General features: G+C 66.0%; 1 protein-coding gene across 1 annotated transcript; it reads right to left on the bottom strand.

Annotated features, from left to right (window-relative positions):
- Positions 1-522: 522 nt before the first annotated feature.
- On the bottom strand, positions 523-11,104 carry ZNF385A (zinc finger protein 385A). The gene is made up of 9 exons (XM_050334220.1): positions 10,810-11,104; positions 8,213-8,316; positions 6,090-6,185; positions 5,848-5,998; positions 4,941-5,075; positions 4,186-4,346; positions 3,193-3,285; positions 2,015-2,114; positions 523-656 (listed from the first exon to the last, which is right to left on the bottom strand). Exons 1-9 carry the CDS (start codon positions 11,102-11,104, stop codon positions 523-525), a joined length of 1,269 nt encoding a protein of 422 aa, XP_050190177.1.
- Positions 11,105-11,615: the final 511 nt, after the last annotated feature.

Here is an 11,615-nt window from a genome sequence, read left to right as displayed (position 1 = left end):
GAGGGGTATGCAGGGTGTTTTATTTTGGGGAGGGGTCACAGTGCTGGGGAGGGGGCACAGTGCTTGTGGGGCGAGAGGGAGGGCTGTTATTTACAGGGGGTGCCCCACCCCCACATTATTGCAAAGGGCTGGGCCCAAAGGTGGGGGTTTGGGGGTGTTGATGGGGGCCCCAGGGGTGTGCGTGGGCTCGCTGCCCTCAGTGCAAGAGCTCATGGCTTGGGAGGTCCCAGGGATTTGGGGAGGGGGAGTGAGGAGGGGGGGTCCCATCCTCGAGCCATCACTGATTGCTGAGCAGATCCCTGAGGTGCTGGGAGGGGGTGGTTAAAGAGGAGGGGGCACTGAGACCCCCACCCCCGTGAGGGGGTTTGTGCAGTGGGGGAGGGAGGGGCTCGTTGTTTTCGTTTTGTTTTTCCTGCCAAATCTCCCAAAAATTCCAGTTAAAAAAATAAAATATCGCTGAGCCCGGAAAAGGGGGAGGGGAGGGTGGGGAGGGGAGAGGGGATGGTTGCCAGGAGATGGTTGCTAAGAGACGGTTGCCACGTGCAGATGGTTGCTGATGGTGGTTGCTGGGGGGGTGATGGGGGGGGGTGTTGTTGTTGCCAGGCAACCGTTGCCAGGGGCGGTAAATTGCTGGTTGCCAGGCGGGGGGGAGGGGCCTGTTGCCAGGCAACCGTTGTCAAGCAGGATGCAGATTGTGTTGCCAGGCAGGGTTGGGGGGGGGGTCCCCGTTGCCAGGTGACCGCTGACATCACCAGGTGACATCACTGGGTGACATCACCGGGTGACATCACCAGGTGACATCACCACCGTCAGCAGTTGCTGATTGTAGTTGTTAATTAAGCATTGCCAGGTAGCAGTTGCTGGGGGGGAATTCCTGGGTGATGGTGGCTCCCAGGTGACCGTTGCCATGGTGACAGTGGACCCAGCAGGGTTGTTGCCGGTTGTTTCCCGTTGTTCCTGGTTGTTGTTCCCGGGGGGAAGGGGTGGTGTTGTTGTTCCAGGGGTTGTTTTGGGGCTCCAGTTGTTGCCAGGGGGCTTGGTTGTTGCTCCTGAAGAGTTGTTGTTGCAGGCTGTTGTTTCCAGGGGGTTGTTGTGAAGCTCCAGTTGTTGTTCCTGGAGGGGGTTGTTGCTCCCCCGGGGTTGTTCCAGGGATTTTTCCAGGGGTTTTTGTTCCCAGGGGGTTGTTCTGGGGGCTCCAGTTGTTCCCAGGTGCTTGGTGGTTGTTCCAGGGGGGTTGTTGTCCCAGGTTGCTGTTCCAGGTGGTTGTCCCAGGTTGTTGTTCCAGGTTGTTGTTCCAGGGGGTTGTTTCCAGTTGCTGTAGCTGGGGGTGTCCCCATGGGGGGTTGTTCCCAGAGGGTGGTGTTGTTGTTGTTCCAGGGGTTGTTCCCGGGGGGGTTTCCTTGGGGGGTGTTGTTGCTTCTGGGGGTCATTCCTGGGGTTGGTTGGGGGGGGTCTCTCCCCAAGGGGAGGTCTCTCCCAGGTCTGGGGGTCTCTCCTGGATCTGGGGGGGTCTCTCTTGGGGTTGGGGGTCTCTCCTGGGTCTGGGGGTCTCTCCCCATGGGGGGGTCTCTCCCATGGTGGGGGGGGTCTCTCCCCATGGTGGGGGGGTCTCTCCCCACTGTGAGGGGTCTCTCCCCAAGGCGAGGTCTCTCCCGGGTCTGGGGTCTCTCCTGGGTCTGGGGGTCTCTCCCAGGTCTGGGGGGTCTCTCCTCATGGTGGGGGTCTCTCCCCACTGTGAGGGTCTCTCCCATGCTGGGGGTCTCTCCTGGGTCTAGGGGGTCTCTCCCCAAGGAGGGGTCTCTCCCATGGTGGGCGGGTCTCTCCTGGGTCTGGGGGGTCTCTCCCATGGGGGTCTCTCCCGGGTTGGGGGTCTCTCCCATGGTGTGGGGGTCTCTGGGGGGCCAGTATGGGGAGAAGAGCAGGGGGCGTGTGCGGGCGCAGGGGGCCGGGGCGGGGCGGAGCAGGGCGGGGGCCAGGGGGCCCGGGCAGGAGGGGGGTCCGGGGGTCGCAGGGCCAGGGGGCGGCCATGCGGCGGCGGCGGCGCGCGAGGGCCAGGGGGTGGGAGGAGCCCCTGCCAGAGCCTTGGGCAGCTCCTTCGGGAACGGCAGCGGAGCCTGGGGGCAAAGCAGGGGGTGAGGGGTGGGGCGACCTCAAAGAGCTGGGACCACCCCCAGCACTATAGAGACCCCCAGCACTATAGGGACCCCAGCACTATAGGCCCCCACCCTTCAGCACCCCCAGCCCATAGGGACCACCACCCCTCAGCACCCCCAGCCCATAGGGACCCCCACAACCCCATAGGGACCCTCAGCCCCCCAAACCTCCCAGCCCCCCAGCCCTATGGGAACCCCTAATCCCACAGGGACCCCCAGCCCTATAGAGACCCCCAGCCCCCTCAGCAACCCCAGCCCTATAAAGACCCTCACCCTGCTCAGGACCCCCAACCCTATGGGACCCCAACCCCAATAGGGACCCTCAGCCCCAAACCTCCCAGCCCCCAGCCCTATGGGACACCCCCAACCCACAGGGACCCCAGCCCTATAGGAACTCTGAGCCCCCCAGCCCCACAGAGACCCCCACCCTGCTCAGCCCCCCCAGCCCTATAGGGACCACCACCCACAGCAGGACCCTCAGCCTCCCCAGCCCTCCCAGCCCTATGGGACCCCCAGCCCCATAGGGACCCACAGCCCTGTAGGGACCACCACCCCCTCAGCACCCCCAGCCCTATAGGGACCCCCACAACCCCATAGGGACCCTCAGCCCCAGCCCTCCCAGCCCCAGCCCTAGGGGACACCCCCAACCCCATAGGGACCCCCAGCCTATAGGGACCCTCAGCCCCCAGCCCTATAGGGACCCCACCCCCTCAGCCCCCCATCCCATGGGACCCCCAACCCCACAGGGACCCCCAGCCCTTGGGGACCCTCAGCCCCCAACCCTATGCCTCCCCAGCCTAGGGACCCCACCCCCTCAGCCCCCAGCCCTATGGGCCCCCACACCCTACAGGAGCCCCTCCCCAAATCCCCCAAGTCCCCCCCACCGCTGGGCTCCTCCCCTCAAATCCCTCCCCCAACCCTACAGGGACCCTCATAAATACCCCCAATCCCCGCTCCCCACAAAGCCTCCCCAGGGCCCCCAGAGATGCCCCCAAGCCCCCTCCCCACCCCACTAGGACCCTCCTCCCCATTTCCCCACCAGCTCGGGGGGGCTCCGGGGCTTCTTGTGCCTCCCCAGGAGGGGGTTTGGTTTTCCGGCCACCCCGTCCCGGTGCCTCCGGCTGGAAATGTGCTGGGGGGGACATGGGGGGCTCAGAGGGACCCCCTGGCTTGGGGGACACCCCTGAACCCCCATGCTGGGGGACACCCCTGACCCCCCGGGGCTGTGGGGGAGCTCAGGTGGGTTTGAAAGCCCCTGGGGGGGTTTGGGGGTCCCTGGGTGGGATTTTGGGGGTCCTTGGGTGGGATTTTGGGGGTCCCTGGTTGGGATTTGGGGGTTCCTGGTTGGGATTTTGGGGTCCCTGGGTGGGATTATGGGGTCTCTGGGTGGGATTGAGGTTCCTGGGGTCCCCAGGGGTGTGTTTGGGGTCCCAGGGGGGTTCCTGAGGGGATTTCGGTGGTCCCTGGGTGGGTTTGGGGTTCTCAGGATGGGATTTTGGGGGTGTCCCAGGTGGGATTTGGGGGTTCCCAGGTGGGATTTGGGGGTTCCCAGGTGGGATTTGGGGATCCCAGGTGGGATTTGGGGGTCCCGGGTGGGATTTGGGGTCCCAGGTGGGATTTTGGGGGTCCCATGTTGGTGTGGATTTTGGGGTCCCTGGGTGGGATTTGGGGTCCCAGGGTTGGCCAGGGTGAGGATCCCAGGGTGATTTGGGGGGTGCCAGGGTGGGATTTGGGGTGGGATCCCAGGGTGGGATTTTGGGGGGATCCCAGGGTAGGGATTTGGGGGTCTCTGGGTGGGATTTTGGGGATCCCAGGGTGGGATTTGGGGGTCCCAGGGTGGGGATTTGGGGGTCCTAGGTGGATTTTGGGGATCCTGTGGTTGGGATTTGGGGATCCCAGGGTGGGATTTTGGGGGTCTCTAGGGTGGGATTTTGGGGGTCCCTAGGGTGGGGATTTAGGGGGTCCCAGGGTGGGATTTGGAGGTCTCTGGTTGGATTTTTGGGGTCCCAGGGTGGGATTTGGGGGTGCCCACCTGCTTGAGCTGCAGCTCGGAGTTGAGGCGCACGTTGCAGATCTGGCAGTGGAAGGAGCGCTCGGGGTCTCGGCCGGGGTCCTCCCAGAGCCCCTCCCCGGGGAAGGCCCGGATGGGCCCCAGCCCCGAGCGGGCCTCGACCAGGGTCTTGTGCTTTGTCCCTGGTGGGGGACATGGGGGCACCGGGGTCACTCTGATCCTGAGACCACCCCCCTCCGAGACCAACCCCAACCCAGAGACCCCCCACAACCCACGAGACCACCCCCTGACCCAGAGACCACCTCCCCCGAGACCCCCTGGACCCTGAGACCACCCCTCCTGAGCCCCCCAACCCTGACCGAGACCCCCTCCCCAACCCACAGACCACCCCCTGAGACCCCCTGACACCCAGAGACCCCTGAGATCCCCCACCCAGAGACCACCCCCTGAGACCCAGAGACCACCCACAGACCCCTGAGACCACCCCCTGAGACCCCCCCTGAGCCCAACCCCTCGACCCACAGACCACCCCCTGAGACCCCCCAACCCAGAGACCCGACTCTGAGACCACTCTGAGACCCACCAGAGCCACTCCCGAGACCCCCAGGTCACCCCCACCACCCAGAGAACCCCCCCGGTGTCCCCTTGTCCCCCAGACCCCTCCCACCCTCCAGTGTCCCTGTGTCCCCTTCCTCCCCACTCAAACCTGTCCCCCTTGTCCTCTGTGACCCCCAATGTCCCCTGTGACTCTCCAATGTCCCCCCCGTGCCCCCCACCTTTGTTATGGGCCTCCAGCTGGGACAGGGAGTTGACGGCCACCTTGCAGAGGCCGCAGTAAAGGAGCCTCTTGGCCTTGGCCTTCTCCTCCTCCTCCTCCTCCTCGGCCTCTCGGCCCTCTCTCCCGTGCCCCCCTGCCTCCTCCTGACCCCCCAGACGATGGGGGCTGGGGAGAGGGAGGCTGGGCGCCTGGGCGGTGGGGCGGGGGTGATCCCCAGGGGGACATGGGGGTCAGGGGGATTTGGGGAGCTTTGGGGGCTCAGTGGGTCAGGGGGGGCTTTAGGTGTCTGGGGGCTTTGAGGCTGCTCCTGGGGGGATACATGGGGTCAGTTGGGGATTTTGGGGTTCAGGGCTTGGGGAGGGGAATTGGGGGTGTCAGCTTGAGTTGCTCTGGGGGGGACATGGGGGTCAGGGGGTCTTTGGGGGCTGCTCCCTGGGAGGGGGACATGAGGGTTTAGAGGGGGCTTTGAGGGAGCTCAGTGGGGGATTTTGGGTGGGCTTTGAGGTCAGGGGCTTGAGGAGGCTCAGGGGGTCTTTAGGCTGCTCCTGGGGGTCAGGGAGGTCTTGGAGGCTCAGGTGGTCAGGGGTCTTTGGGGCTGCTCCCTGGGATGGGACACGGGGTGGTCAGGGGCCTTTGGTGTCAGGGGAGCTTTAGGGGTTGCTCCTTGGGGGTGGAGGATGGGGTGGGGGGGTCAAGGAGGGGCTTTGGGGAGGAAATGGGGCTCTAGGGGGTTGTGGGTGAATTGGGGAGTGGGGGCAGGGGAGAGTGAGGGGTTATGGGGGTGTTTCTGAGGGGATGTGGGGGACACAAGGTGGGGTTTATGAGGGAGCACAGGGGGCTTATGGGGGGGGGCAATGGGAAGAGGGGGACAGGTAGGAGGGGACAAGAGGGGTCCCAACACCCACCTGAGCGCTCAGGGTCTCCCTGCCGGGCTGGGGGCGGGGGTGGGCCCGGGGGTCCGGGGTCCCTCGGGTCGCCCCTGGCGGGCACGGGCGGCCTCGAGCCCTTGAGGCGGCGGGCGTGGCGGTTGCCCTGGTAGTGAGCGGCTGCCTGGCTCTGGGGACAGGGACAGCGTCACCCCTGGGGACAGGGACAGGTCCCAGGTGCCCTGGGGGGGTGGGGGGTGGGTGCTGGGGGGGTGTCTCACCTCGGAGTTGAAGCGGATCTGGCAGACGCTGCAGGCGATCACCGGGCGCCGGGGCTTGGCCAGAGCCCCCAGGACCCCCTTGGGCACCGGCTCCATCTTTTTTGGGGAGGGGAAAAGGGGGTCAGCAACCCAAAATACACCCCCGAACCCTGAAATACCCCCAGCGCCTTCACAATCTCCCCTGCTCCCCAAAACGCCCCTATGCCCCAAATAACCCCTCTGAGCCCCTAAAACATCCCCTGCGCCCCAAAATAACCTCCCTGCACCCCAAAACATCCCCTGTACCCCAAAATAACCTCCCTGCACCCCAAAACGCCCTCTGCACCCAAAATAAGCTTTCTGCAGCCCAAAATGCCCCCTACACCCCAATATACCACCCTGCACCCAAAACATCCCCTGCACCCCAAAATAACCTCTCCTGCACCCCAAAACAGCCCCTCTGCACCCAAAACATCCCCTGCACCCCAAAATAACCTCCCTGCACCCCAAAACGCCCTCTGCACCCAAAATAAGCTTTCTGCAGCCCAAAATGCCCCCTACACCCCAATATACTACCCTGCACCCCAAAACATCCCTTGCACCCCAAAACAGCCCCCCTGCACCCCAAAAATACCCTAAACAACCCCCCCCCCAAACATCCCCTCGGGCACCGGTTCCATCTGAGGGGGTCCTACGGGGGACTGAGGGTGTCAGCAGCGATTTGGGGGTCCCCTGGGTGGCTGGGGGATCAGCAGGGATTTGGGGTCCCCTGGGGGCTGTTAGAGCAGAGGGCGGTGCCGTCATTCCCCACCCCCACCCCCGCCCATTCCGTAGCTCCTCAGGAATCCGTCCCTGCCCAAACCCGCGGGACCGGGAGGGGACCGGGAATGGCCCCCCCCAAAATCAAGCCCCCTTTCCCCACTCCAGAGCAGCCGGGACTCTCCTCGAGGGAGGTTTTGGGGTCTCAGGGTCCTTTATGGGGGTTCGGGGTTTCCCACCCCCCTCCCGTTACCCCTCGGCAATCCCGGGGTCTCGGCATTAGGGGTCCCGGGGTCCCACCCTGGAGGGTTTGGGGGTCCCCACACCCCCGGTGGTGGCGGAGGGGGTCTCGGCATGGCGGCCGGGAGGGCAGGGGCGGCCCCGCCCCCTCCCACCCCCTCCACCCCCGTGGGACCCTGCGCGACCCCCTCGTGGCCACCAAAGCGAAACCTGCGGGACCCCCCGGGTCCCGGGACCCCAAACACCCCTGGGGACCCCCAAACACCCCTGGGACCCTCCTAGACACTCCCCCTGACCACCCTCGATCGCGGGACCCCTCCCGGTCCCCCTGAACTCCTCCAGTCCCGGACCCCCCCAGAACCCTCCCGGTCCCCAGACAACCCCCCAGGAACTCCTGGGACCCTCGGCCTGGCTCATCCCGGAGCCCTCTCCGGTGCCGAGACCCCCAAATTCTCCCCCAGGACCACCCCCTCCCCGGGGGCAGCGGCGGCAGCAACCGGGACCCCCCGATCCTCCCCGGTCCAGGACCCCTCCCCCCAAGTCCTCCCTGAATCCTCCAGTCCTGGGACCCTCCTGGTGCCCCTCGAACCCCTCTGAGCCCCCTCGGTCCTGAGCCTCACAGGACCCCCTGGGACGCCCCCAGGACCCCGATCCCTCCCCAGGACACCCTAGGACCTCCCGCCTCTCCCGGGGCAGCGGCGGCAGCAGCGGGGACCCCCGAACTCCTCCTGTACCGGTGCCCCCGAACCCCCTAGCCTCCCGGTCCAGAACGCCCCCGAAACCCCCCGAGCCCCCCAGGACCCCTGATCCCTCCCAGGACCCCTGGACCCCCAGGACCCTCCTGCCTCTCCCGGGGCAGCGGCGGCAGCAGCAGCACGGGACCCCGAACTCCTCCAGTGCCGATGCCCCCGAACCCCCTGAGCCCCCTTAGTCCTGAAACCCCCCAGGACCCCTGACCCCCCAGACCCCCTGATCCTCCCCAGGACCCCTAGGACCCCCCAGGACCCCCCCTGCCTCTCCCGGGCAGCGGCGGCAGCAGCGGGGACCCCCAACTCCTCCTGTACCGGTGCCCCCGAACCCCCTGAGCCCCCTAGTCCTGAAACGCCCCAGGACCCCCTGAGACCCCTCGAGGACCCCCGGCTCACCCCGGGCAGCGGCGGCAGCAGGCGGAGGCGGCGGCGGCCGCGGCGGGGCCGGGCAGGAGGAGGCGGCCGGGGGCCCCAGCGGCCCCGGGGCCCGCAGCATCGCCCTTTGGGGAGGGGGACACACAGGGGGTCAGCAGGGCCGCGACCACCCGGGATAAACCCCAACTTACCCGCCGGGCGCTGCTCCATCCCATGCCAGCCCTCAACCCGGGGAGTTACCTGGGGGCATCAGGACCCCCAGGACTCCTCTGTAAGCCCTGGTAGCCCCCAGGGTAGCCCCCAGACCCCCAATCCTCCGCTTCGCCCCCTCAGATCCCCGGCTCCTTCCCGGGGTCCCCAGGCCTCACCACGGGGAGGAGGGCGAGAGTTACCTGAGGGGGCAGGGGCACTGAGACCCCCCAGGACCCCCGGGACCCCCCAGATCCTGCAATCACCACTCACCCCCCCAAGCCCCACCAAATCCCCGTGTCCCCCCGCGAACCGCACCGGGAGATGGGGGGATGGGGGATGAGTTACCTGGGGGCCTGAGACCTCCAGGACCCCCAAATCTGCCCCCACCCCGGGTTGAGTGAGGGGGTCCCAGACACGCGTTTAAAGCGGGGGAGGGGGGTTCGTTACCTGCAGGGCCCCCCGGCCCCGGTGGCGGCGTTGGCGGCCCGGTGGGGGCTGTCCCTGCGTGTCCCCCACTCCCCGCGTGTCCCCTCCCCATGTGCCCCCCCGTGTTCCCCCTCTCCCCGCGCAGCCAATGGCGCCGCGCAGAACTGGGACACGGGGGTGATTAAGAGGGGGAGGAGAAGAAGGGACCGCCCTCGTGTCGCCCCCACGCGTGTTCCCCCTCGACTCCCACCCCCTCCCCAAAAGGGTTTTTAGGTGCTTCCCCCTCCCGCTCCCAAAATCGCTCACGTGCGGCGGCCCCGTCCACGCGCGTCCTCGGCGTAGTTCGCTCCCCGCCCCACGCGTTGCGCGGCGGGCGGGGGCGCGCACGTGTCGCGACACGCGTGGGGCGGGGGCGGGGCGCGGATTTGGGGAGGGAGGGGACGCCCACGCGGGGAGGGGAGGGCGTGGTTGCCATGGGAAACGCGGGGGAGGAACGGGGAGACACACACAGAACGACCCCCTCTCCCACTGACAGCGACCACGAGTGGGCAGACCCCTCCCCGAAGTTCCCTTGGCCCCTCCCAAACTTACAGGCCCTTCCCGCGTGGAAAGGGGGTGGGAGGAGCGTCTTTCTGTCCGGGGGGCTCTGAGGTGTTGGGTGGGCTCTGGGAGGGCTCTGGGGTGCTGGGGGTTCTGTGGATTTGGGAGGTCTCAGTGTTTGGGGGTTCTGTGGAGTTTGGGGGTGCTCTGAGGGTGTTGAGGGGTTCAGGGGGTTCTGTGGATTTGAGGGGTTCTATGGGTTGGGGGCTGCTGGGGTGCTGAGGGGTTCTGGGGGCTCTGTGGATTTGGGGGGTTCTATGGGTTTGGGGGTGCTGGGGGTGTTGAGGGGGTTCGGGGGCTCTGTGGGGCTCTGTGGGTTCTATGGGTTTGGGGGGGGTTCTGTGTGTTCTGTGGGGGCTCTGTGGTTCTATGGGTTTGGGGGGGGTTCTGTGTGTTCTGTGGGCACCGGGGCCCCCCCTCACCGTTGAGGGAGGAGGGGGGGGGATGAATTATTGATGCCCCCGATGCTGTCCCAGCTGCTAATGAGGTGTAATTGAGCCCCGGGCAGTGCCCGTGGGCACCGGGCCATGACCGCCTGGCACACGGGTGGGATCCCGTGTGACCCCCTGGCACACGTGTGTGACCCCCCCTGGCACACGTATGTGACCCCCCCCGTGCCCGTCACCCCCAGCTCTGGGTCAGACACGTTTATTGGGGGGCCCCGAGGTCGCCCCCTCCCCAAATTAAATACAAACCGAAGCCGCCCTCCCCCCGCCTGTGCCCCTCCCCAAATCCCCCTCATGTAGTGCAAACCCCCTGCTGGGGACACTGAGGACACCCTGGGGACGTGGGGGGTTGTGTGAGCGTGTCTGTGTGTCCCCCCAAATTTGGGGCGTGGGGTCAGTGCAAAGTGAGGTGCCCACGGGAGGCACGGGCAGTGCAGGGGGGACACACACTGAGTGACAGCCCGAGGTGACAGCGGGTGACACCAGCACCCAGGGACACCAGCACTGGGTGGGTGGCACCGTGGGTGTCCCAGAGGTGTCCCCAAGGGGGGGGCCTGGAAGTGTCCTGGTGTCCCAGAGCCATCCTGGCTGTGTCCTGGTTGTGTCCCAGTGCCCATGTCCAGCCCATCGGTGCCCGGCTCGGTGTCACCCCCTGTGCCGGTGGTTCCCAGTCCGGGGCTGATTCCCAGTCCGAGGGTGATTCCCAGTCCAGCAGTTCCCCGTCCACTGGTGATTCCTGTTACGGTGTTTCCCTGTTGGGTGGTTCCCAGTCCGGTGGTTGTGGCCATGCTGGTGGTTCCCACTCCGGTGGTTCCCAGTTGGTTGTTCCCACTCTGGTGGTTCCCACTCCAGTGGTTCCCAGTCTGGTGGTCGTGGCCATGCTGGTGGTTCCCAGTCTGGTGATTCCCGATCTGGTTGTTCCCAGTCTGGTGGTTCCCAGTTGGTTGTTCCCACTCTGGTGATTCCCAGTCTGGTTCCCACTCTGGTGGTTCCCACTCCGGTGGTTCCCAGTCCGGTGGTCGTGGCCATGCTGGTGGTTCCCAGTCTGGTTGTTCCCAGTCTGGTTGTTCCCAGTCTGGTGATTCCCATTCTGGTTGTTCCCAGTCTGGCGATTCCCAGTCTGGTTCCCACTCCGGTGGTTCCCAGTCTGGTGATTCCCGGTCTGGTGGTTCCCAGTCTGGTTGTTCCCAGTCTGGTTGTTCCCAGTTGGTTGTTCCCAGTCTGGTGACTCCCAGTTGGTTGGTTCCATTCTGGTTGTTCCCAGTTGGTGGTTCCCAGTCTGGTGGTTCCCAGTTGGTTGTTCCCATTCTGGTTGTTCCCAGTTGGTTGTTCCCAGTCTGGTTGTTCCCAGTCTGGTGGTTCCCAGTTGGTTGTTCCCAGTCTGGTTATTCCCGGTCTGGTGACTCCCAGTTGGTTGTTCCCAGTCTGGTTGTTCCCAGTCTGGTTATTCCCAGTCTGGTTGTTCCCAGTCTGGTGGTTCCCAGTTGGTTGTTCCCGGTCTGGTTGTTCCCACTCTGGTGATTCCCAGTTGGTTGTTCCCAGTCTGGTGATTCCCAGTCTGGTTCCCACTCCGGTGGTTCCCAGTCTGGTGGTGCCAGCCCCGGTGCCCGCTGTGGGCACTGTGGGGGTCCCCAACCGGGCGGGTGACACCGGTGCAGGTGACACCAGCCATGCAGGTGCCACCACCAGTGTGGCAGTTGCTGGTGGGGTGGGGGGCCCTTTCCACGTGGGGGTCCCCGGCGGTGCAGGTGACACTGTCC

Source organism: Myiozetetes cayanensis, unplaced genomic scaffold (assembly GCF_022539395.1).
Source record: "Myiozetetes cayanensis isolate MyiCay16 unplaced genomic scaffold, myiCay2020 scf51, whole genome shotgun sequence".
Classification (NCBI taxonomy): domain Eukaryota; kingdom Metazoa; phylum Chordata; class Aves; order Passeriformes; family Tyrannidae; genus Myiozetetes; species Myiozetetes cayanensis.
The sequence above is the reverse complement of the archived record's forward strand: the minus strand, read 5'-3'. Positions and strand labels throughout refer to the sequence as shown.